This window comes from Loxodonta africana, chromosome 8 (genome assembly GCF_030014295.1).
Source record: "Loxodonta africana isolate mLoxAfr1 chromosome 8, mLoxAfr1.hap2, whole genome shotgun sequence".
In the NCBI taxonomy this organism is placed as follows: Eukaryota; Metazoa; Chordata; class Mammalia; order Proboscidea; family Elephantidae; genus Loxodonta; species Loxodonta africana.
The window spans coordinates 34,935,013-34,962,512 of NC_087349.1; the positions used below are offsets into that span (position 1 = coordinate 34,935,013).

The window sequence follows — 27,500 nt, forward strand, 5'->3', positions numbered from 1 at the left end:
TTATTTATACAGTATCAAGCCTTAACAATTTAGCCTTTCTAATACTTAATTCATTTATGTTCATCTATTAAAAAATCTTTAATAGAATGATATCTTTATAGAATTAGCCATTCTACCTTTCTCAAAGGAGGGTATTTCTATCTTCATACCAATGACCATGTTTTATTTGCTGGTATCTGCAAATAAAGGTTGAAGAACACTTGTCTGCTAACTGGGATATTATATTGCAAACCTTTGGTTTAAGCTCTAGAAGTCAATCTGTATATATTCAAGCTGACTTAGGTCCAATGGAATGATAACTAATTTTTGCAGACAAATTATAGCACAGTTTTGTTACAGGTTAGTACGCTTTGACATTTATAAAACAGTAACAAAGAGCTAGTATTAAATGCTTTCGGTGATCTAGTGAGGTCCTCAATTAGTGGTCAGAAAAGTGGTTAGCTTCTGTCAACACCCACTTTACAGTAAAATTCAAATATTTTCCTAAACACTTTTTCACCTCTAACTTTTCTTCATCTTGTATTTTTCTGCTCATCTTTGCTGTTATAAACATCAATGTCTAATTGTCTCCATTTTTTTTATTCAAGAGAATACTGTTATTATTTTCTATTGAATAATACGCTACTGAATAAATAATACGTTAAATCATACATACACACACATATAAAGATAGACAGATATACTATATGAGCCACTGCCCTCTGATGGCTTTTCATTTGGTGCTGAGTGAAAACAGAGGGATTCTACAAGTTTATTTTGGGATCCAACATGAGCAAAGGAATTTGGTACTCATAATTTTCTACTATCCTTTGTTATTTACCTATGAAGGCTAAATAATAATCATGGATGGCATCTTTGTATTTCAAATCAATGGATAAGTTATCTGAAACTAAATTAAAGCTGAAGCTATAAATTAATTCCCAATGCATTTTACAAACAAAAATGTCACAATAATATTTTCTCAAAAATCTTTATAATAAATGCTGGATATAAAAATATGGGAGAATTGATAAACAAGAAAACTAAGAGTAAAAACTTTCAGGTTTTTTTGACTTGCCTTTTTTTGCCCTCCAAAAAATCTGCAGACATCTTCATTATTACAAAACAAAGGCAAAGTCTTTCAAAATAAATTTGTTTAAATAAATTTGATACCTTGTTCATTTCGCTTCCCACATGGATACTAAAAAAAATTTTGTTCTGAAAAAATTGAAGTTTACTCATTTAATAAAATATAATCTCTTCAAATGTCACACCTATTTTAAAGAAAAAGATAACACCAATATGGAAAATATGTCTAATTAATATTTTGTTTCAGTATAGTATACTGGCACTAGCTCTATTAATAGAATTTATCACAGATCTTTGCATTAGAGAATCTCAAGCATATCATAACAAAAGTGGACTCAGATAAAGGCCTTAAAATCTACTGTCATTAGTTCTGTCATCCCTATAAAGTTAATGGGTTGGAAAAATGGTCAGTCTTTGGAATCAAAGTTGATATTTAATTGAAAGGAAATGCTTTAATTATAATTTCTTCTGTTTTTAAAAAACACTGGCATGAAATTGAAAAAGACTCATGGAGGGTAAAATGAGAGATCACACTCACATGTTTGTTAGTAATAAAAAATATGCAAATGCTTGAAACAAATAAAACATATCTTTTTCATGTACAATAATGGAAATCATATTGAAGAAAATACATGCATATTTTCTTAAAGATAAATTTTCAATTTTTTCAGAAAAAGCAACCTGAAGGAATAAAATGTATGATGACTGAGCTGGTTCTATGGTTTAAATGACCATACTTAAGAAATAGTAGCAGGAGTCCTTTAAATAATCTTAATAATAAGTAATGATACAATCTATCAATAAGAATATAATATATTCAAAAAATAAATAAAATTAGTTATTAAGAAAATTAATAGCCTTACATTCTGTCTTCATTTTAACGAATATTTTTCTTAGCAAAACGTTAGCAGTTACCTAACATTTTTAATGTTCTTTTAGCTTAGAAGAGTATAATCAATTTCATACCTAACAAAATGGCAGCTCACAACTGTTTTGGTATAATAGAAGCACTAGTTTTCACTTAAGGCCATTCACAAAGAGCTGTAATGGTATATGAAGCGCATTTTCTCTTAACTGGTCAGAAACGAGAAAGGGTTAAAAAAATCCTTGTGGAAGTCTTACTGTAATTCAGTTATACAGTTATTATGATGCCAAGTGCTTGTGCCTTGTTGTTAAGGTGCTTTTGCTCTATACCCTGTAGTCTACCATTTGTAAACACATCTTTTTGATGTTTCTGCCAACATCCTGGCAACAAAGCAGTGCAATTTCAAATGAGCTAATTAACTTAATTGTTGATGAAGCATGAAACAGTTCATTCACCCTGTTAGCTGCACCATGACAACATAAGAGCCTCAGCCTGTGAAGTTACTCATCTCCATAAACCTATCTGTAGCTGTTTAGATCTCTCATATGCCAGAATTGTGTGTAGAAGATGTTTCATCAGAGATGCATAGTCTTATTTGAAAAAGAACCCCTTAAGGATTAAAAATATAATAATAAAATCTCACTGTTGGCAGAAATTAAGGGTGCACAAAGTTTTGATTTTAAGCTAAATAAACCACGCACTATTTTATACGAATACTGTTTCTTCATGATTCTGAGGGCAACAACTACTTGAATGAAATATAGTTATTGACTGAAATGTTTGCCACTATTTACTTTCATTTTTTCTATTCTTGTGGCTAAGTGTATATTAAATATCATTCCTTAATGGTACTTAATATGATACTTAATAACTATCATTATTTAATAATATTTAATGAATTCAATTGTTTAAAATAAGGACTATAAAGCCTGCAAATGAAAAAAAAAACATGCAAAATATGTCTGTTTTATATATATATACATATATATATATAGGAGCCCTGGTGGTGTAGTGGTCAAGAGCTCGGCTGCTAACCAAAACGCTGGCGGTTCGAATCCACCAGCCGCTCCTTGGAAATCCTATAGGACAGTTCTACTCTGCCCTATAGGGCTGTTGTGGGTAGGAACAGACTCGGCGGCAATGAGTGTGGTGTGTATATATACACACACACACACACACACACACACATATACAGTGTAAAACTGTAACTATTTAATACTACCTGAAATTTTTATTAGAAATTTTTGAAATTAGCACAATCTTGTCTTGCAAACATGTCTCCCAATGATGAATGACACTATGATACTGAGTTAATATTATTCATCCATTCAAATATATTTATTGAATGATTTGTAAAATATTTTCATGAAAAGATGAGAATGAAAGTCAACCTTCTTAGCCTGACTTTGCTCACCCACTTGTTGAGAGCACACAGAGTTTACAGCAGGCCTCACGACAGATCTTTACCTTCCTCCTTCATCTTCCTTTTACTTATTTACGACAACAGGCCTTAAACTCCCATACACTTCCCCCTCAAAGAAAGTAAAAACCTACTTTAAAAACTGTCCAAAATCTTCACAAATGCTTTCACAACCTGGCCATTTGCAGACTCCATGGCCATAGAGAGTATGACACGCCCCAGTCTCCTCATGTGACGAGCTGTAGCAAAAGAACACAACGTCAGATTCCTCTCAAAAAGCCATAATCGTTGCAGGCTGCTAGTGCCTGTCAGGTTACGATCAGTGACAAACAGGTCAAAACAGGTCAATTCAGCTCAGAGCAGTCAGAAAAATTTAATCGTTCTATTGAATAGTTCAACTGCCAAGGCTAGATGATGTTCCAATTAGAGGAGAAATAGAGCCAAAGATGACTGTTAATAAAGGATGAAAAACTAAGAGGACCGTATAATATCATATGCTAATCCTGACCTTAATGTATCAAATGACCTGAATGTAACATTTTACCTCTAAATAAAAGATATATATTCATTCATGGTCAAATGAAGAAAATGCATTTTTAAGAAAACAATAGGAGAGTCACAGCAAGACTTTTGGAAATGTTCTTTTAAAAGAAGATGTGGACCTTTAGGATCATTTAAATTGTTTAATATTTATGCATGAAGCATATATATTTATATTTGCTAAAAAAGTTAAATTAAAAATTCCACTTGGGAGCAATATTCACTAGCTGTATCCTTATACAATTATTAAAGACTTCTGATCATGAGTATTACATCAGATAGATCCCAGAGACATCGTCCAACTTCTGAAATATATAATCATTAAATTAATCTCAATTAAAACAAGGGTATGAAAGCATTCAGAGGCATTCCATTTTATAACAATGCGAGCTAACAAGAAAAAAATTTTCCATGATACTCCAATTAAGGCCAAAACATCACCAAATTACAGCATTCTATTTTAAACCGTACTGTAACTATTTTTTTTGAAACATTATTTATTTGTCACAAGAACCTGTTGCAAATAGGCAGATAGTCTCATTATGTAACAGAACATTATCAATCCACTGTACTTCATAGGAAGTTTACAGCTTTATATGAGTCTAAGCCGCTTTGTTAACAAATTCTACAGTAATGTTTCATCTCTTAAAAAGATACTTTTCATGTTGAGTAATATTTTGGCTTATACACTTGATATAAAGCACTTTAAAGGATTTGATTAGATAGCTGTATGCCTGAATAAATGCAACTGAAGGGACAAGAGTACATTGGTACCCCTTTCACAAAGGCACACAACTAAGACAAAACAGTAAGTTGAAAAATTGTTTAACGTCATATACTCAATGTGAATAATTGAGTCAAAAATTTATCTCTTTAGGAGTTTTGGGTCAAATTTATTCAGAAAGTTCCCACTATAAGTTTGTTTTTTATAAATTTATAAGTCCCATCATGCCACAACAATAAATAAGACAAACCAGATCTTTCATCTTCTGGTTTATTACACCTGTGTTTGTAAACATATGCATACCTAGTCTCTGATTTCTAAGCACATATCTGAAACATGTATTAAGGGAATATGTATGTATCTTTAATAACTTGAAATTAAAGAACTGGCTCTTAGCTTGAAAAATGGTAAAAGGTACTCACAGCAGTCAGATTCACCACAACATCTTAGTCATATAAAATACATTTACACAATCATTCCAAATGCACTTATTAAAAAATAAATTTCTTCAGGCCAGCTCACCAAATGGCTGGCATTTGAACTTTATTTTGTACTTAAAATGAATATATAAGAGAGATAACCTAAAGGTTATTTAATTTGTTGTTTTACACATTTTGCCTCAAGTACATAGCCTTGTTTTTTTGTTTTATCAATTGTGAAAGTAAAATTTGGTGATAGATGACCATGGAATATATCTTAACAAGCTTTACCTGTCTCGCCTTGCATTTAGAACTGAAGACTGTCCATTCACTATGGAATGATGAGTTATTGGTGGTGATGCTTTGGAAGTGGTGGAGGAGGTAGTCGAGGAGGAATTGTTAGTAGTGAGGTCTAGCCCTCCATGTTTAATGCCATTGTCTTCCATACTGTGAACTCCAGTCACTTCTTTCCATAACTGTTGGATCTCAGCAGGACTTAAGCCAGCTATGAAATGAAAGAAAGCCCCACTAATACAAAATGGTAAAGTTTATACAACAAGTTCAGTGCTATTAATGAATTAATGCCAACAAAAATAGTGATGTTACCAGCATCATCAACATACAATAAAAAATCACTTTTACTGCATCAGTACCATAGCTCTTCTTCTTTTTTTTTTTTTTTTAGTAATATTTTATTGTGTTTTCAGTGAGGATTTATACAACAGTTTAGGTTCCCATTCAACAATTTCTATACAAGTTGTTCAGCGACATCGGTTATATTCTTCACCATGCATGAACATTCTCATTATTTCTGTTCTAGTTGTTCCTTTTCCACTAATCTAGTTTCCCTGCCCTCTTAACATTTTCATTTTAAAGTAATTATTGATCATTTAGTCACATATATGTGATTTTTTAAAGGAACACAGTACTTATGGGTGATATTCATTATTTTTTGAGCCCTTTTATTATTTAGCTACAAAGTGACCTCAGGTCTCAGTTTTGGTTCAAGGTTTGAAGAGTATCTCAATAGCCTCTGGGAGTCTTCCAGTTTCAACCAGTCCATTAGGTCTGTTTTTTTTCTTTTTTTTTGGAATTTGAGGTTCTGATCCACATTTTTCTCCTATTTTACCAGGGTCCATCTATTGTGTCCCTGATTAGAATGGTTGGTAGTGGTAGCTGAGCACCATTTAGTTCTTCTGGTCTTAAGAGTAGATGAGGCAGTGGTTTGTGTAGACTATTTGTCCTGTAGACTAGTTTCTTCTTTGACTCTTTGATTTCCTTCTTTCTCTTTTGCTCCAGATGACTAGAGATCAACGGTTGTATCTTAGATGGCTGCTCACAAGCTTTTAAGACCCCAGACACTACTCACCAAACTACGATGTACAACATAACTTCATGAACTATCATTACGCCAGCTGACTGAGATATCCTACAAGACCATGGTCCTCATCCCTCAAACCCAGAAATCCTATCCTACTAGGTGTTTGGTTATGTCTAAGAACGTTAGCTTTTGTTTTGAACAACTAGTTATTTGCTAAAGACTACCAGTTTAGGGATAGTATTGAGAATAACAGTATTGGGAATAATATTAAGGATTAATAGAAGGAAAAAAAAGCAAGTTATATTTAAAAATTAAGCTATTCAACTTTTAACAGTAGCTTTTACTTTTATTAGAAAGAACTAAAAGAGAAACAGATTTTAGAAATATTACAAAGCAAAAATTTTTTTTTTTAAAAAAAGGAAAATGAAGATGTCAGGAAAAAATAGTAGATAGTCAATTCAAAAGTAAAAGGAGATTTGAAAATTATCTGATTATTCTGATCTCAGAGGAGTAAACTGGATAATTGTGTCTTATTTTAGGGTCCTGAATAACTCAATATGCTTACCTACGTGGATCTATTAAGCAGATAATATACAGGCCTCTTATTCATTTTATGACTGATTACAGAATAACTCAATTATTCATTTTAAACAATTCTCTGGTTCAAATTCTGCAAATTCACCTAATTTATATGAGAATGAAAATGGACAAATTAAGTATAATTCTTCAGTTTTTAAACTATAATTTTGAAAACAGGTGTTGAGAAACTATTGTTTAAAGTTATTTACAAAATAATACTTGTACGTGCCAAGTATGCCTTCATGTATCTTTTATGCCATTTAATCCTCACTAGGGAGTTGGTATTTTTATTTTACCCAATTTACAAATAAGGAAACAAAGGGTGAGAGAAGTTTGATAACATGTCCAAGGTCACAAAGCTTACATGTGGTAAAGCTGTGATTTGAATCCAGGCCCTCTGACTAAAGTGCCTTTGCTCTTAAAATACTATATTAAGAAATATGAATACTAAATTAAGAAATAAGGAAGATATGCAAAGTGTAAATTGTAACTGCTATAATTTATTGAGCATTTATTATATTCCGAGTGCTTTACCAGGTGCTTTACATTCATAATCTCAGTAAGCCTCACCTGAGGTAGTTGTTAGGTGCCGTCTAGTCAGTTCTGACTCACAGTGAACCTACGTACAACGGAACGAAACATTGCCCGGTCCTGCACCATCCTCACAATCATTGTTATGCTTAAGCCCACTATTGCAGCCATTGTGCCAGTCCACCTCATTGAGGGTCTTCCTTGTTTTTGCTGACCCTCTACTTTACCAAGTATGATGTCCTTCTCCAGGGGCTGATCCTCCGTGATAACATGTCCAAAGTATGCGAGACAGTCTCACCATCCTTGCTTCCAGGGAGCACTTTGGTTGTACTTCTTCCACGACATAGCCATTTGTTCTTTTGGCAGTCCATGGTATATTCAACATTCTTCTCCAACATCACAATTCAAAGGCATCATTTCTTCTTTGGTCTTCCTTATTCACTATCACATGCATGTGAGGTGGCTGAAAACACCATGGCTTGGGTCAGGACACCTTAGTCCTCAAGGTGACATCTTTGCTTTTCAACACTTTAAAGAGGTCTTTTGCAGCAATGCAACGCATCTTTTGATTTCTTGACTGCTGCTTCCATGGGTGTTGATTGTGGATCCAAGTAAAATGAAACCCTTGACAACTTCAATCTTTTCTCCATTTATCGTGATGTTACTTATTGCTCCAGTTGTGAGGATTTTTGTTTTCTTTATGTTGAGGTGCAATCCATACTGAAGGCTGTAGTCTTTGATTTTCATCAGTAAATGCTTCAAGTCTCTTCACTTTCAGCAAAGTTGTGTCATCTGCATATCACAGGTTGTTAACGAGTCTTCCTCCAATCCTGATGCCCCATTCCTTCTTCGTATAGTCCAGCTTCTTGGATTATTTGCTCAGCATACAGATTGAATAAGTATGGTGAAAGGATACAGCCCTGACACGCACCTTCCCTGAGGTTAGGAATCATTATATTTTACAGATGAGGATGCTAATTTCAGAAAGATTAAACATATTGTCCAAAATCACTCAGCTAATAACTGATCGACAGAATTCAATCTGAAGACCCTGTGGCTCCAAAATCTATTCTCTTTATTATCATGATCATTGAACACGTGTAATATAAGGATGGAAATGTTACTTAGACGCCATCCATGCCCGGCCCAAACACACATCTACATCAGATACTATAGTGACATTGTTTAATTGAGAGGCAGCGGAGGATGGGGCAGGATGGAAGAGGTAGAGGACTAAGGGGCAAGATAATAGAATATGATGGTGAAGGAAGTGAGCCCTATCAACCCTCCCCTGCAAGTGGAAAAATCACTGATCTAGATGTCATGGTGTGTAGCCCACAACAACAGAAGAATCCACATTGTTGCAAACATAGCTTCTGGTCAAATTGTTCATCACAGAAGAAACCTTAAATTGCTGTGCCTATCACAATTTCATAGAAATAGTTGTACTGAAAGCTATCATTTTGGTGATTATTCTGGCTCCTCAAGATTTTAAGACACAGCCTGAGTCTAAAGAAAAGGCAGGATAATTGAGATTTCTAAAGTTATTAAAAACTTTTTTTTTCCTATAAAAAAATGAAAGGGGCTTATGTATTTTCTCTGTTACACAGGACACAATTCTTACATTGCTGTTAGATGCCCTGGAGTTGGTCACTACTCCTAGTGACCTTATGTCAGCAGAATGAAACACTGCCTGGTCCTGCACCATCCTCACAACTGTTATTATGCTTAAGCCCACTGTTGCAGCCACTGTGTCAATCCATCTCATTGAAGGCTTTCCTCTTTTTGCTGATCCTCTACCAAGCATGATGTCCTTCTCCAGGGACTGGTCCCTCCTGATAACATGACAGAAGTATGGGAGATGAGGACTCACCATCCTTGCTATTAAGGAGCATTCTGTCTGTACTTCTCCTAAGACAAATTTGTTCATTTTTCTGGCAGTCCATGGTGTATTCAATATTCTTTGCCAACACCATAATTCAAAGACTTCAGTTTTTTGGTCTACCTCATTCATTGTCCAGCTTTTGCATACATATGAGGCAACTGAAAACACCATGGCTTGGGTCAGGTACCCCTCAGTCCTCAAAGTGACATCTTTGTTTTTTAATACTTTAAAGTTATTTTTAAAAGTGTTAATGCAACAGTCATTTTATTTCTTGACTGCTGCTTCCATGGGTGTTGATTGTGGACCCAAGTAAAATGAAATCCTTGACAACTTCAATACTTCTTCATTAATCATGAGGTTGCTTACTGGTCTTTTTCTTTTTTCTTTATGTTGAGGTGTAATGCATACTGAAAGCTGTAGGCTTGGATCTTCATCAGTAAGTGCTTCAAGTCAAGTTTTTACATAAGGATCATTAGTTATTGCTTTCATTCTAGCTTTATCCTAGAATCTGAAACTTTTCTGACTACCTTTTTGATGATCTGTCTGTATACATTAGGTATTCTAACAGCATAACTCCATCACAAAATCCTTTTTTGTAAAAGGATCAACATATCTTACACATCAGGCCTTTCACCATCTCACTTGCTGCCTGTGCTCCACGGTCGATTCTTGCCTGGACCACTGCTATTGTTTCCTGTCTTCCTACTTCCACCTTGCCTTCATATAATTTACTCTTCATAAGGCTTTTCAGATGACATAGAAAAAAATCAAACAAGAAAAACAAAAATAAAACAACCTTACTGTAATGTATGAAGTGCTGCATTTATCGCCTGGCTCTTGCTGCCTTTCTGATGTCATCTTCTATCTCCCTCTCTCTCCCTCAACATTTCATTCTGTTATACTAGCCTTCTGCTACTTCTTGAATGCATCAAACATTTCTTCCCTTTCTAGCCTTTGTTCTTTCCGGCTGTTCCCACAGCTTAGGCCACTCTTGTTGCAGATCTTTGCAGGGCTTCCTCCCTCAATTAACTAAGATGATTCCAGGATCACCTCTGCTGAGAGATCTTTTACCACACTCTCTACCACTGTCTCTCCCCACTTTGCTTTCCATCATTCCCTGTAGCTTCACCCTGTTTTATTTTTCTTTAGAGTATTCACCAGTTTCCAAAACCATATTATTATTTCTTTGTTGTACTTGAAAACTTTATACAAGTAGGGATTTTTATTTTGCTGGTTTACCCCCAGTGTCTAGAATGGTGCCCGGTATGTGCTCAATAAATATTTGTTGATTTAATTGATCATAACAGATTCACACAGTTCTTGAAGACATCTTGGTTCGCACATGAAAGCCCTCAGGCTCTTAAAGAAAAAAAAAAAAACAAACAAAAACAGATGACATGAGTCGATTTCGACTCCTGGTGATCTCACACGTATCACGGTGGAACTGTGCTCTATATGGCTTTCAATGGCTGATTTTTCAGAAGTAGATTGTCAGCACTTTCTTCCAAGGAGTTTCTGGGTGGACTTGAACCTCCAACCTTTCGGGTAAGAGCCAAAAGTGTTAACAGTTTGCACTTCCCACAGACTCCAGGGCTCTTAAAGGGCTTACTGTTTGACTACTGGTGCAGTATAAGGCCAATGAGTGAATAATTTTAAGTGGTCCTAGTTTATTTAGATAGTACTAACATAGGTTGAGTAACTAATAATGTTTTATATCTCAGCTAAAGACTCTTAGATATTTTTAGAAACTGTACCAGTCAATGGCATTATTGGTTTTCTTTAAGAATTTAGTTAACCTAAGTTCCACTTACCTTTTAAAAGTAGATTTCCATTATACTATCCACTTCTGTGGAAATTAGTGGTATCACCATATCACAATGATATGATAACAAATTGTTAGGCACTTAGTAGGCCCTCAATAAACATTTGATGAGATGAATAATAACTTGTTCACTAACCGAATAATGATTCTTAATTACAAGGAGACAACGGCTTTTAAATATTATAGATAAAGGGCAGAGAATAAATGATGTTAAAAGAGTATTTCTCTTAGCGAGGGTGATTCCCAAAAGTGTCTGCATATTCGAATCACCTGGGGATATTGTAAAACTCCCAAAACCCAGGCCACAACCCAGACCAATTAAATCGCAGTTACTATGGGTAAGAGACAGGAATGAATAGTTTTTGAAGCTCCACAGGTGATTCCAATGTGCAGACAATTCCTGGGGAAAGTTTTTTTTTTTGACAGTTTCTACATGTAAAATTTACTGACATTGATTACATTCTTTGAGTTGTGCAACAATTCTCGCCTTCCTTTTCTGAGATGTTCCTCCCTCATTAAGATAAACTCACTGCCCCCTAAGGTTCTCATCCAACCTATGGTGTTGCTGTTGTCAATTTGATCCCATATAGATAGTTCTTAAAAGAGCATAATGCTCAAGGCAGACCTTTTTACTAGTTAAGCCAAGCTATTTTTTTTATTTTATTGCTTGATTTTAAGAAGACTCCAAGGGATATTTTTCGTTCAAGGTTCAAAGATTATCTTAGGGCAATAGTTTTGGGGGTTAATCCACCCTCCATGGCTCCAGAAAGTCTACAGTCTATGAGAATTTGCAATTCTGGCCTACATTTTCCCCTTTTTGATCAGGATTCTGCTGTATAATTTTTGATTAAAATGTTCAGTAATGGTAGCTGGGCACCACCCAGTTTTCCTGGTCTCGTGGCAAAGGAGGCAGTTGTTCATGGAGGCAGTTAGTCACACATAACACATCATCCTCCTGTCCCTGACTCTCCTTCTTCCTCCATTGCTCCAGGTGAATAGAGACCAACTGTTGTGCCTTGGATGGCCACTTACAAGCTTTTAAGACCCCAGGCACTACACAATGAACTAGGAGGTAGAAGGGAAGCACTAAACGTATTATTAGGCCAATTAACTGGAATGTTTGGGGAAAGTTTTTAAAAGTAAAAGATCACCTTGCTCTCGGAAAATATTTTATTCTAAAAAGTATTTACCTCTTTTCTGTAGATAGAAATACTATATATGAATATGAAACAACTAGCCAATCAATTTTGTACAATTTGGAAAGTTTTATGAGTTTAAATTGATGGTTTGCAAAAATTAATTTAGGTTATTTTTCAGACAGCAATTTAGTAAGTTCAGTGTTTCCTAAACTGTGTACTATGGAAGAGTACTCTTCTGAAAGCCCATAATCTAAGAGGCCGTTGATCTCTAACCTGGAGACTCATGATTCACATTCGCATATAAAAAAGCTCTGAGATGTCTAGAAACAAACAAACAAAAAAACTTAAACCTTTTCTTTAACTAGTGTTTTACAAATATATTTGGGAAAAAAACTTTTTACAAGTACGCTAACACATTTAAATACAGATATAGGCTTGTTGTTGTTGTTAGGTGTCCTCAAGTTGATCTTGACTCAGAGCAACCCCATGTCATAGAGTAGAGCTGCCCATAGGGTTTTCTAAGCTGTAACCTTTATAGGAGCAGATCACCAGCTCTTTCTCCTGTGGAGCCACGGAGCGGGTTTGAACCGCTGACCTTTTGGTTAGCAGCTGAGCACTTAACCACAGCACCACCAGGGCTCCATCGGATACAGGTTTAGGATTCACAAATTGATCTCCAGCCCAGAGCCAATCATTGAACTACCAGACTGCCTATATGGCATCTTCATACAACCTTTAATGGTTGTCTGAAACTTTACACGTTCAAAACTAAGCTCCATTTATACAGCCTCCTGCCTTTCCCTTTCCCCAGCTCATTCCTCTATCAGTCTTCTCCGGGTAGTTTTATTTAATAGCTACTCCAATCCCTGGAAAAGGACATTATGCTTGGTAAAATAAAGGGTCAGCGAAAAACTAGAAGACCCTTGACAAGATGGACTGACACAATGGCTTCAACACTGGGCTCAAGCATAGCAATGATTATGAGGATGGCGCAGGACCATGCAGTGTTTTGTTCTATTGTACGTAGGGTTGGTATGAGTCAGAACCGACTCGAGGGCACCTAACAACAGCAACATATAGTACTCACATTGTCCTTACAGGGTAACAGATATTTATAATATATGCCAGGTACTGTCCTAAGGGCTTCACACATGTTAATTCTTCTAATCCTACAACCACTATGAAGTTGGGATTATTATTACTATTATTATCCTCATTTTAGATGTAAGGGCACTGAAGCACAGAAAGGTTATGTTCCTTGTTGTTGTTGTGTGCTGTCAAGTCTATTTCGATTCCACCCTAGAGCTATTATGTGCCAGAGCTTCCTCACATTGTCAAGTCATTACTCACATAGTCCCTTCTCAGAATGCCTTCCTTGGACAACCTATCTAAAAGTACAATGCCTCCTCATTTACCACCGTTGCTTTATTTTTTCCTATCCTCACTTTTATTTTTCTCCTCTTTACTCATCACTATATATTTTACTTACTTTTAAAAAATAACATATATATGTATTAATTTTGGTGGCAATATACACTACCAAACATACATCCATTCACAATTTCTACATGAATAGTTCACTAACACTGGTTACACACTTCACATTGTGTCACCATTCTTTTTCTACCCAGACTGTTTCATCAGGTTAGGCTCTCTGCCCCTTAAAGTTCTCACCTGTGCTTTAGATTAACTGTTGTCAGTTTACACTCGTATAGATAATTCTTTGTAAGAGTGCTATACTCAAGGCAAACGTTCTTTACTAACTGGGCTAAACCATTGTTTAGTTTAATGATTGCTTCATGAGATAGTTTCAGTTCAAGGCTTAAAGATTATTTCCAGGCATTAGATTCAGGGGTTCCCTCAGTCTCAATGAACCCAGTAAGTCAGGTTTCCATTTGAGTTTGAAGTTCTATTCCAGGTTTTTCCTCCTTTTGGTCAAGATCCATCTATTGGATCCTTAATAAAAATGTTCTTACTTATTTATCATTTGTCTTCTACACTAAAATGGAAGTTTTATGATGGCAGAGATTTTGTCAGTTTAGTTCACTGCTATATCCTCAGGGCCTATAAGAGTGCCTGCAGTGAGTGAAAGTTCAATGAATATTACTTGAACGAGTTATTCAGTTGGCCAGAACACTAGTGTGCTGGTAAACATAATCTGGGATTCAATGGACGAGGCCATCATAGAACAATGGTCAACTTAAAATCCTAAGTGAAGATTATACAGTTTCCTTTCATAACTTATTTTGAGGTTATATATAATGCTTCCTGCCTAAAAGTTCTGCAGCTTTGCAATTTTAAAATTCCATGTTCTGTATGATGACTTAGGTTTCTTCTTGTTCACTGCCAGTACTACAAATAAGCATTAAAAGATTTGCTGTATAGGAGCTGAGTGACTAAAATACAAATTCCTAATCAAATTGCATGTAATACCATGGATAAAGCAATTTAATAATAATTCTTTAATTCTGCATTCAAAATGTGCGGAGTAACTACCAGGTGCCAAGCACTGTGCTAAGAATTAGTTGAAATTTGATAACATGTATTTAGATTACACATTCTTATGGCTCACAAGGTTTAACAATTTCAGTTGTTTTCCTTATTAGTAAAAGTTATATTAGCAACTTTTTAACCCACAAAAATAAAAGATTTTTTCAATATTCTTTCATTAACTTGTCTAATAATTTCAAAATATTAAATATTTTTGTAATTATGATGCAAAGTAACATATTATGAATTTTTAATGAGCTTATTTAATGGTACCATGTTTATTTTCTAGGGTTTCTTACACCAAAAGTGAATTTTGGTAGAAGTATTTGAATCACTTGTATATTCTGTTAAATCAAATCAATAGTCAATACTTTAATTTGAATTATTAAGATATTATATAATATGCACTTTTCATTTTAAATTTTACATTGGAAAAACTGATATATACACATGGCCAAAAAAACTGAAATCACAGAAAAGGTATTTATATAGAAAATGTAAATTTCCCTACTACCCTGTCCTCTGGGTCCCCAGTTCTATCCATAGGCAACCAGTGGTCCAGTTTCCTGGGTATCCTTCAGAGATCTATGTGTTCATTTGTAATTGGCCAAACCTAATATATTATTGATTTATATTTGACTTTTTTTTTTTTTTTTTAGGTGCTGTTGATTAGATTCTGACTCATAGTGACCCTATGTGACAGAGTAGGACTGCCCCATAGGGTTTTTTAGGCTGTAATCATTACAGGAGCATATCGCCAGGTTTTTCTCCTGCGGAACCACTGGGTAGGTTCTAACCCACAACCTTTAGGTTAGCGGCTCAGCACTTAACCATTGTGCCACCAAGACTTATTATATTTTACTAGAGGCCTAATATAACCTGCAGGTACAATATCCATTTTTAAAATATACATCTAACAAGATTTGAACCAAATACACATTTTGTGCAAATGCCTAATAGTAGAGAGTGAAAACAGACATTTGACTGAAGCTGAGACCAAAGATCAAAGAAACCAAACCAAAAAAAAAAAAAAAAGGAATTCATCTGATATCAAAAAGTTCCTATTATTATTTAAAAAAATTTTACAGGCTGCATTTTTAAAACATTGAATTCTATTACAATAACAATAATATCTCAGTTCTCCTCGTAAAATTTTAATGTGGAAAGTAAACATTCTTCTTTTAAGTCTTCCTCTCAAGACTACAGAATTGCCAAATAGAGCTTTTTTAAAAAAGACGTATGATCTAAATGAAATTAAATACATTCTAAATACGTTTACAAACTGACAGACACCTGGGGGATTATGCTATCTAGTATACTAGACAATTCCTCAAAGACTGGAATTATGATATAATTTAGTCTGTATTGGAAACCCTAGTGGTGCAGTGGTTAAGAGAGTGGTTGCTAACCAAAAGGTCGGTAGTTTGAATCCACCAGGGGCTCCTTGGAAACCTATGGGGCAGTTCTACTCTGTCCTCTAGGGTTGCTGTGAGTCGGAATGGACTGGACGGCAAAGGCCTTGGCTTGGGCTTAGTCTGTATCATTCTCTCTCATTTATGTTTTCCCGCAAAACTAACCCAACACACTCTTAATATTTGTACATTTATTTAATTATTTATGTTAGTTTTGTACATAAAATTAACAGCATTCACAGGCATCTTTACAGCCTTTATTCTGCAATAAAAAAATACACATTTAAACTTCAACTCACTAATGGAATTTTAGCATGTAAAAGGAGGTTTTCCCTCCAAGTTAAAACTGAAGATTTACAGATATTTGAAAGGGAATATTTAGATGGAACAATAATCTGCATAACATGAATTGTTTATATTGCTGATGCTGTTACCCTGATTAGATGCAATATTAATCAATGTGAGCACAGGATCACTGATTAAGCAAAAGATCAAGGATTTCAGAAGTGGTGCTGATGTAGGCATTTGGCTATTTGGACTTCTATAAGCAGAGAAAGAAATCAAAGCCAAATAGCTGTTTTGGCCTGAACACCGAGGCCAAACACTAAATTTCAGCACATTCCTAATTCAACATACACGGTATTATTATATTTTATTTTAGAAGGTTTTATTTCCTTTATTATTCAACAATTGTCTAATTCCAAGCTTATCTAGTTCTCCAAAGCGTTCACAATATAGCTGGATATCTAACACTCCCTGTTTGGGCTTTCAGATTAGTAATGAAAATATTATTATATTTTAAATAACTTACATATTCAAAAATATAAAATCTTGAGAATAAAATAAAAATTTTATCATATATATGACAGAGCATATATTCACAGTGAGACTATGAATATAATGCTATTGGGATAAATACTACGTAATGTCAAAAAACATTGCCCGCTCTAATTTTGGCATCTGGCAGCTCCACTCTGTTACATGGGGTCACTATGAGTTGAAAATCAACTTGATGGCACTTAACAACAACACCTGCACAGTACTATGAAGTTATGTCCTTTTACTGTAGCTGGTGTTTCTGACATTCTCCATCTATGTTTGGCTGATGGGTTTTCGCAATAGCACTTTTCACAATTACCTAAACAGTGAAAACTACAATAACGACTCCAACTTATGTGGGACAAACCTATATCATAAACAGGTTTCTATGAACACCTATTTTAAACTTTCTTAAAATGTTTGTTGGAATGGCTTTACCAAATATGATTACGGTAGCCATGCTCTTGTATTAAGGAGTATCTTGACTCATGTGGCACCAACAAGAACTTTAGTCAGTGGACCAAGTACATTTTGATCCCACATTTTATTCAAATGAATTTTTTCACCTTTATTAATGGAAATATGTTTTAGTGATTTTATCTCTTTGCTTTAAATAAGAACTTTTCTTCATAAATGTAGATATGTTTTTAAATTTACTTCCTTTTCCACAATGTTCTCCACCCCATGCATTTTATCTCTCATATAGCTCCTGAAGAATGGAAATAGGAGAATGGGGGGGTGGTGGTGGTGGTGTATAATTTAATCATAAGAAAGCTCAAAAATAAGAGAAAGATTTAATTTGAAGACTATTAAAAGTCTTATGTCATAATAAATATCCTTGTTCAGTGAGATATTCATATGTTCACTTTGGAAGAATGTAGATCTTCCAAGAAAAGGGATCAGATATTTCAAGTAAGTTAAATTTTGTTTCTATGAACAGCTATTTTAAACTTTCTTAAAATGTTTGTTTTAATGGTTTTACCAGATACAATCACGGTAGAGCATGCTTGGCTGTTAAGGAGACCCTCATCATTAGAGCCTAATCCAGAGTTTATCAGGAGAAGGATCTGGTGATTTACTTCCGTAAACCCTAGAGCCTAGGAAACCCTAAAGAGTCACTATGAGTCAGAATCAACTAGAGGGAACCCAATAACAACAACTCAGATTTTATTTAGAATTTAACTTGAAAAAAAGGATGACGTAAACTTATTTCTTCTGTTTTAAAGAAGTTTCTACTAAGGAAATCTATATTTAAATTGAATTATCTTATAAACTGCTTTCTATTTTTTACCTTATTTCTTTACTTGTGCTCAAGTTGCATTTATTTTTCAAAAGAGTAATAATTGGTGAATACAACATTGATTGTGACGGCAACACTACAGTTTATTCCAATTCTCTTTGGAATAACTTAGAGAAGTGGGTTTACTACCTTGTTTTCCCTTCACTGTGTAAACTTTATCTTTCTTGATTTTCTAACAGTACTTCAATCAGATAAATTACAGGATCTGATGCCAAGTGAAAGATGGAATGCTTGGAAAAATAAGCCAAGGAGAGAGCAATTTGCTAAATAAAGCAAAAAATATTTACAACAATATTTTTAATTTCATGTGCCACAAAACAATAATTACGTGTATTGTAAAGATTTTTATTTCTCATTTTAAATTTTTGTACATTTAATTATTTTATTATTTTCTTCTGTGTGTAGTCAAGAAAATGTACAGCGAATACTACTACAATGTGAACCTCTCTGTGACAAATATAATTAACTAGAATTAAAGTTCATTTGGATTAAAGTTTGCTCCAACCAAATCTGAATACAAATTAGAATATCCTTTTATGAAGTTTAATGGCATACGACTTTTACCTGAATCAATTTCAGTATACTGAGTCATTTTGCTTCCCATTTTCTTTTTTTTTACTTAGAGCTCTTCCCATGTCCCGAAAGTTAAATGACACTCATATACAATTATATTACCACAAAAAATTCAAAGATTTTCTCATTAAAAAAAAAAGGAATATAGTTGAAATCTTCTTTAAACTATAATTCACAATACAAGCATGGGCAAAATTATTTTAGAGAAAACAGGATTAATATGGTCACATGTCATAGGATGGAGCTCCACAAAGCATAACTTGGAATGTGCTCTACAGAAACGCATGAAGCCTTTGTTTCCTACATGGGAATTGCACTGTAATGCACAGGAACTTCTTTTTCTTATCAGTTGTCCACCAAAACTCCTATCAGGTCACTTATGTCAAATGGCCTGCTGTTAGCCTGCCCCTAATCTAATATCCTGCATATCCTCAGTGTATATTCAACAGTGGTTGAACTGTGTTGCTCTTATAAATTATTTCCCGGCCCTAAGACTAAAAAATACACACTTAATATCTAACAAAACACTCGACAGCAGTTTTACTACCCATTTGAAAGCAGTGTGCAGTAAAATATCTGAGTCTCAGGAAAATGGGTTGTGCAACCATGTTAACAATCATCTTGTAATAACAAACTTGAAGGTCATAAAAAACAAAATTTCTCAAGGTACAAGGTAGACAGGCCATGACATGGTAGAAAATGCAAGATTAGAAATGAAGTGTGCAAAGCATTTTGTAGGTACCTTGAGGCAGCGACTGGACGGGGAGTGCCGCCTGGCCAGGTGGGATGGAGATGAGTCCCTGACGCTGAAGGCTCAGCAGATGCTGCTGCTGCTGGAGTTGCTGCATCTGGAGAAGCTGCTGCTGGAAGACAAGCTGCTGGGCTGCCAACTGCTGCTGCTGCTGCTGCTGCTGGTGGTGGTGGGGTCAGAAAACCCAGGCCAGTCAGCGGCAGAGAACATGGTCTGCAGCGACAGCTCTCACACAGGCAGAAACGTACACCCCTCTCACTGCCCTGGTGAACGTGTGAATGGTCATTCCACAGTCAAAGTTCAGGGTAGAATGTGAGCACGTTCTAGATTGTCAGTTGCCTTTCTTTCAAATATTAATCAGCAGCAGAGGAACAAGGAACTTGCATTAAAAGAGTATGGAAAAAGGTCTAGAGAAAGTATGTAAAAGAAGTTCCTTTTTAATCAGCTTATGGCAGATGATAATAAATTTATCTAGACTAAAAGAATGACACTGGATACAGTCAACTTCAACAGCACTCTTTTTTTTTTCCAACTGAATAAGTTTGATCTGCAGAGCGCCATGACTGTGGTCTCTAGTGATCTATTAGTAAACTAGGATGTAGCCTTCATAGGACAGGCCTGTTAGCTTGCTCTCTCTGTCCTCTCTGGTTGGAATATGTTAAAGCTAGAATTACATTCAAGGCAAAAAAAAAAAAAAAAGTGCCCTTATTATAAGGAAAAGTATAACTTCCAATTTTGTGAAGCATTACAAGACAAACCAGAGTTCTTTGGACTCAGGAGGGTATGAGAAGGCAGTCACACTTCAGAGGAAGACAAGCTGCTGTGGAAGACCTTTTCTTTTTAGTTTGGGGAGAAGAGAAACTTCTGATGCGCTCACTGGAAAACAGACTGCATAATGGAGCAAGTCATGTGGATTGCCCAGAGCCTCCGGAGAAATAAGGGAGCAATTTCTATTCTGTAGTTGATGGCTGTCTGCAATTCTATTCACAAATCCAAACAGAAACAAAGCCTCAGGAGGTCAAAACTGTTTCCTGTACGTTTGCATAATGGGCAGCTTGAAGACAACGGCTCTGATACCTGCTGATCAATTTAACTACTTCAACATGTTTTGTTTGTATTATGTTTATATTTGATGCAGTTTGCTGACAAGTGCAAGCTAGGCCTGAGAAGCCAGCTTGTCAGTTTGATTTATGAGCATATCAAACTGTAACTTTCTACTCGCCACTCCAAACCTACAGTAGCAGTTCATTAATCAGGGGCCTGTGACTTTGAAATCTGTGCTCAACCAGTTTCTCCCCTGGTCCCCCTCTCCACCCCCAACAATAGGCTAAATTTGCATGCATGTTCTCTGAGCTGCACCACTGAGAAAAATAAGGTTCCCTCACTAACTTAGATTCTTGGTGAATAGGAGATAATCAGTACTTTGTCCACCACACAGCTTGCTCTTTGTACACTGTGGTTCATTAGTGAACATGAGATGACAGAAACACGGGATTGGAACTCTCAAGTCCATGCTACAAAGGAGAGCATGAGAGTTCTACTGTCACTGTTATTAAGCTCCGAAAAAATATATAAGGCTGCGTCTTTGACAGCAAGAGCCTTGTTACAGGCAGATCTAAGGCCCCTCCTGCCTCTCCTTGCCCGTCTCCACCTCTGGCTGTTATGCACCAAGGAGATGACCAGACCCTACCTCTTTTGCTTGCTTTCCAGGATGCTGCTGCTGCTGCTGCTGCTGTTGCTGCTGCTGTTGCTGCTGCTGCTGCTGCTGTTGCTGTTGCTGCTGCTGCTGCTGCTGCTGCTGTTGCTGCTGCTGCTGCTGCTGCAAAAGCTGAAGATGTAACTGCTCTTGCTGTTTCTTGTAAAACTCTTGTAGTTGTTGCTGAATAAACCATTTTGACTTTAATAAATAAAGGCAAAAGTTTCATGTATTATAAATCTCCTAAACTCTTCTAGACTGGCACAGGGTAGAGTATCCATTAAGATTCACCTCACAACAACAACAAAAAATATGTATTGGATCAAAGAGACAGATCTAGATACATTCCCCCCCTCCCCAAGGCAGCTCTGCAATGTTCCAATCCAGAATCCAAGATATCCTCAACAGAAGGCACAGAAACTCTGTGTCCAAAGGGCCAGAGCCTAATGAAAGCCTGAAGTTATTACACCTGAAGTTCTGACGGCACGGAAAAATAGCTCATACTCCAACATTGGCAGAAGCCAACATTGGGCAGCATGAAATCAAGTTTCTCAATTCTCTTATTGGAGAAAAAAAAATTTAATATATCAGATGTAAAGAAGAATATCAGGCTTAGAAATACAGGCAGCTGGTCTGTAGTAATCATGACAGAAGACAGCAAAGTAATTAAATACAGAAGAATTCAGGTAAGACACATTATTTTCTCTCTTACAAGTATTTAACATAAGGGCCATTTTAGATTATTCTCCAGGCTCCAATAATGTCCACACTAGCAGTATTATTTATGTTTTTAAAAAGAGATACATTTCATGAGTCTGTGGTTTAGCTGCCTAACTTTGATCTAATAAATATGATTCTTCTCTTCTTAAAGGCTGAGTATATTTGGAAAGGAAAATTCGAGATGTTACTTTCTCTAGTGTAACCAAGTAGCCAATGCAAATTTCATGTTTAAATGAACTCATAGGGGTGCTAAATGTGACAAGTTTTGTGAGCAAGAATTATCTGTAAGTCCCTTTGCACTTTTACTGATAAGTCTACAAATGAAATGTACCTTAGCATTTGAATATTTGAATATCAATTTATTCCATGTTCAAACTGTACCTCTGTCTACTCCTACCCTAGACTTGAATGGATTTAAAAAGACTAAAGGAACTAAATTTTCTTACGCAGTGTGCAATTAAAATGCTGTATTTGTGTTGTAGCACGTTGCTAGGTTGACCCTTTCAAATGGAGAAGGAATTGTTCATTATGCCCATGGTACTGTCGACACGGGTGCACATCTTCTGAGCCAGGCTAGCGCACCAGAGCAGGTAACCCACATTACCTGCTGCAGCATGACTGCCTGCTGCTGCTGGAGAAGGGCTTGGAGCTGCTGAGGAGACAGGACTTGCTGCTGAAGGATCTGCTGCATTTGCTGAGGGGTGATCACCTGGGGGGTCATCATGGCCACTGACACAGGCACCTTGCACAGAGAGGGAAGGACAAAGGGTGGTCATAATCAAATGCCTCTCTGTTACCTACTTTGCACCGATACGTCATCTTTCATTCATTCTTTGGCAACGATGGCCAATGATTTTTTTATATAATGACTATAATAATATTGAAGTGCCATAGTACTTAGACACTAGCTTTCCAGAGGCATCAGATTTCATCAGACTCAAGTTTTATGTTCCATACCTCTTACCTATTGTGCTAAGATGTTTGAGCTCTGGCTAGTATACTCACAAGAAACCAAACCCATTGCCACCAAGTCAATTCTGACTCACAGTGACCCTATAGGACAGGGTAGAACTGCCTCATATGGTTTCCAAGGAGCAGCTGGTGGATTTGAACTGCCAACCTTTTAGTTAGCAGCGGAACCCTTTACCCACTGCGCCACCAGGGCTCCCTGGCTAGTAAAGTATAAGTCATCACACAGCAGTGTTCTCCATACTTCATAACTGATAATCTTTTCAGTGTTCTAATACTATAAGTGAAAAGCCTTTGAAATGCTTTAAAATCGTATAATGAAAATGAGACAATCGGAAATAATGCACTTATACATACTCTTATCCAAACTAGTAAAAAAGCATATGTGTAGAATATACTTAGGCATAAGACACAATTGCCATCTTTAATAGTATTGGAAAATGCATATAGTAATAGATATAGTACGTGTAGTAATTTGTATAGTGTGTGTGTATATGTGTGTGTGCATCTCCAGAAAAAATAGCAGGCTACATAGATAGGTCCTCTGAAGGAAGGAGTCATATAGCTAGCATTCTAGCTTCTTTTTCACACATTTTTTTTCAAGCCGACTTAACCTATACCAGAAAGTCCAGCAATGTAAAGATTGCTCAAAGGTTATTCACTAAACTAGGAAAAAAAAAGTATTTTGCTCAAGAGTTCCTTCCCATCATTTCATTTTTCCTGAAGATTCTGAGAATGAAAAATGCAAAAAAGAAGAGAAAGTAAGGAGGCGGGAGAAAGATACAGGGGAGAAAGAAGGAAGCAAGGGCAATCAGAAAAAGAGACAGAGCCCTAGAGAAAAAGAGAAAAGATGTGGAGAGATAAGAAGAAGATGGCAAGAAAGGCAGAGAGGAGAACTTTGTATAAAAACCAGATACGCGTTCAGTTTGGTGGCAGTTGAAAGCATTGCTTGTATTAACCAGCACCTAACCAAACAGCTTGTCAACTTGCCAAGTTTGCGACGTTTGAAAATGCAATCACTTTCTTTCCTAGAAAAAACAATTGACTTTTACTGTAAATATTAGCAAGTATTTATATAAACAAATGCACGAGAAGACATGTGTCTTTGAAAACAGAAAAGATTAATAGATATGGTTCATAACGCATTTTAATGGCGATTTCTTAACACCGTTCAAACTCTTCCAGCCTGGCACTCTGTGTTATAAAGACAAGAGATGGAAATAATGGAAAAAAGGTGAGAAGAAAAAAAAGGAAATCTAGGGTGGATTAATTTCTCTTCAAAAAAACTTCATATTTAATACTGAGAAATAGTTGTCTTTTCTATCCCATTTTGAATCATGAAATACAGATTAATTAGATCTCATTTGGTAACCTCTGAAAAAAGAATTACATTATGACAGAGAAATTCAGTGACTTTCAAAAACGCTACTGGATTTTTAAAATCTTATTAGCATATCTATAGATTTGAGTTCATCATAACAGAAAGCATTCCGAAATGTATGCTGTAAAATGAACTGGAACAACGTGTTGCCCAAGTGTTTGGTTAAGAAATTAATAGTTTACTTAATTGGTTGTTCTTTGATAAACACATGAATGGTTAGAACAAGCAGTTTAGGGGAAAAATATTTACCTACAAACATGCCTTTTCTTCCCACAATCAGTTACCTCATATTGTCTTCAAATAACAATGAACCGTACTGAAATGAACGGACCAAGAAAAATAGACAGACATGTTAAACTTTTAAAAGGCTGCCAGTCCATATATATACACACACACATATATAATGTACCTATATGTATATACGTGTGGTATGTACATATATATCTTCTATAAAGTTTACCATGTGATGGGAAGCTTGTCACTTTTCAGCATATGAACGGTGGTCACTCATTTTATCTCTATATTGACAAGTAAAAGTACTTAACGTGTAGCTAATAACAAACACACTTTATAGGAAAAGCTTTGTGATGGAAGCATGCCACAATAGTCCCCAAGTTTACAGTCAGATTTCAGCCTATGTGTAGTATATGACTCTATAACTTGTTGCTACTGTGACTGATTTGGTGGTATAAGCTTACTAAGCAAGTTTTCTACCTTCACATTCTTTAGAATTTGTTAGCTCTTTTTCCATGGTTAGTTATTTCTGGTTATAGTTATTTTTTTACTCTTAAAATGCTAATAGTTGGTGAGTATTTCCCTTACAATTGAAAATTTATGATGTAAAAATAACCCATCACACCATTGCAATTCTAAAATCATATGTATTCAGGGCTCACATGCATGTGCTGTTTTGCAAATTTTAAACAGATTCTGATCTACACTCTAGGAAACTGCCACCTAAAGGTGACAATACACAGACATAAAGATACATATAAAGAGAAGCCAACTGGCCCACAGCTAATTGAACACTCTACTTCCATAAGACATGTATAAAAAGCACAAATTAAAATTAATTACATATGTAGGAAAGCACAGGGGCACTTCTGAGGGCTTTCTAACACTGCAATAAGCCAATACTATCGTCTCTAAATCCACACATACACACAAGCTCATCCAAAATAAACATATGAGGCTACTAAATATCTAAATTGTTTTAGAAAAACAGAAAATTAGTTTTTCCTACAACAAATGTCAGTTATATATGTGGGTTGCTCCACTTGCCTTATTTAGAAATTAAAAATGTTCAAAATGCAGAATTTTTCCATTTTTAAGTGACTCATTTTTAAGTGGCTCCTCTCTTGTCACTTTAGTCACTGTCCAGTGCATTTCTTCACACTCACAGGCTATCTAGGAATTCACTGACAAAAACGAGTAGACATTAACTGAGTACATCACAAACTTCGAGATTATGCTACCTCATCAATATTTAAACAGGCAAATATCAGCGTTAGATTTCTACATCTATGGGTCGCTTTCTGAAATATATACATATACCCACACACACACATACACCTTAGCAAGTTCAGTATTAAGCTGAAGGGAATAGTTTCCACTAGATACAGAATTTGACTTGTGTCCGTATTCTAATGAGGAACCACAATCTAGATGTGTGGCAGAGGTGGGGAGGGAGAACTTACCTCAGATATTTTCTAGTGAGAAGGCTAATAAAAGTCAGGGGGCCTCCGATGGGGTCTAAGAAAACATAATACATCATGCAGCTACCAAATCAAATCAGAAGGAATAGTGCGTCTTGAATGGGTGTCCCACTTAATACCGCGCTGTATCAACAAAAGTCTTCAAGGATGAAGGAAGGAAACAAAGTCATCTTTGGCTGCGGGGTTTCTCTTCTTTCTACCTTGGTACTAACTATACTGACAGGTCTAAAATTCCCCTTGTGACGTGCCAAGCAAGGATTTCCCTTTACTTGAGACATCCCTTATTTATTTTCTTATTAGATGAATAAAGCACAAGCCTGTGTGTTGCTTTGTGCACCAAGAACTGGTTATTTGGACATAAAGATAAGAATATATAATGTGAAACGAAAGAGGAAAAATTCTGAAATGAATCAAACTGATAAAAAGTAAGAAATATTTAGGTTTTATCCTAGAATAGGTAGATGATGACTTAGGCATACATACATATACATATAGACATACACACACATATATATATAAATACTGTAATTATAAACATGTAATTTATGCATATAGGGAGAAATTTAATATAAATGTTTGGAATATATATATTTACTATCTATGCATATAAATGTGTTTATATTAAAATTCTAAGTGTATTTCATTGAAGGGGTCAAAAATGCTGCTAGGAGACAACATAAAGATCATGACTCCCTTCAAATGAATCAAAGAGTTATTGCAGCATTTATGAAAATGCACCCAAATTTTGATTTGACAGAAGCACACCATCTTTTTTACAATCCAGTCTAGCTGAAGCATTTCTGAAAGTGCTGGGTTTGCATATAATTGCGTCACTTAATTAAACATCTCAATTATGTGTGGGTGATGAGAAGGTTCTTAACATTGTGTCAGGCCAATGCTTTCTTCACTAAATGTGAATTGGAGGAAAAAAAACAGTCACAACCTGTAGATGAGATTTACAGTGAAAACATTATTTCCTTGTTAACAGGGTCTGCCAACCACTGGCTCAGAGATTCCTTTATTCTTTGCTTAAAATCTGAAGACAAAGGAAGTCATGACCCCTAGACCTTGGTACTTAAAAAAAAAAGTAACTCTATTAGGATTAAGTACTTGTGTAACACATTCAAAAATGGTTTCTATGTTATAGTTTCTGCGCCCATTTTAACAGACTATTGATAGGAAATATTCGTACATTCTTTGATAAATTTCTTCTGTTCACTTCATTCCTCTCTATAGTATCTATACCTATAGTTTAGTTTAACATGAGAAACTATTGTATTGAATTGCCAGCCGTGGTCCTAATTCAAGCCTTGGTTACATGTATAATGTCTATCATAATAATAGCCTTTCAAAAGCTTCCT

At 35.6% G+C, this 27,500-nt stretch overlaps 1 protein-coding gene across 1 annotated transcript in view; it reads right to left on the reverse strand.

The window, feature by feature from the left end:
* FOXP2 (forkhead box P2) overlaps positions 1–27,500 on the reverse strand; it is a 643,684-nt gene that overhangs the window by 43,729 nt on the left and 572,455 nt on the right. The window contains exons 7-12 of the mRNA XM_023544567.1: positions 22,679–22,816; positions 21,349–21,537; positions 20,285–20,293; positions 19,650–19,818; positions 5,328–5,541; positions 3,488–3,592 (exon numbers count right to left, since the gene is read on the reverse strand). Of these exons, the coding sequence (XP_023400335.1) occupies positions 3,488–3,592; positions 5,328–5,541; positions 19,650–19,818; positions 20,285–20,293; positions 21,349–21,537; positions 22,679–22,816 (824 nt within the window). The remainder of the gene's footprint in view (positions 1–3,487; positions 3,593–5,327; positions 5,542–19,649; positions 19,819–20,284; positions 20,294–21,348; positions 21,538–22,678; positions 22,817–27,500) is intronic.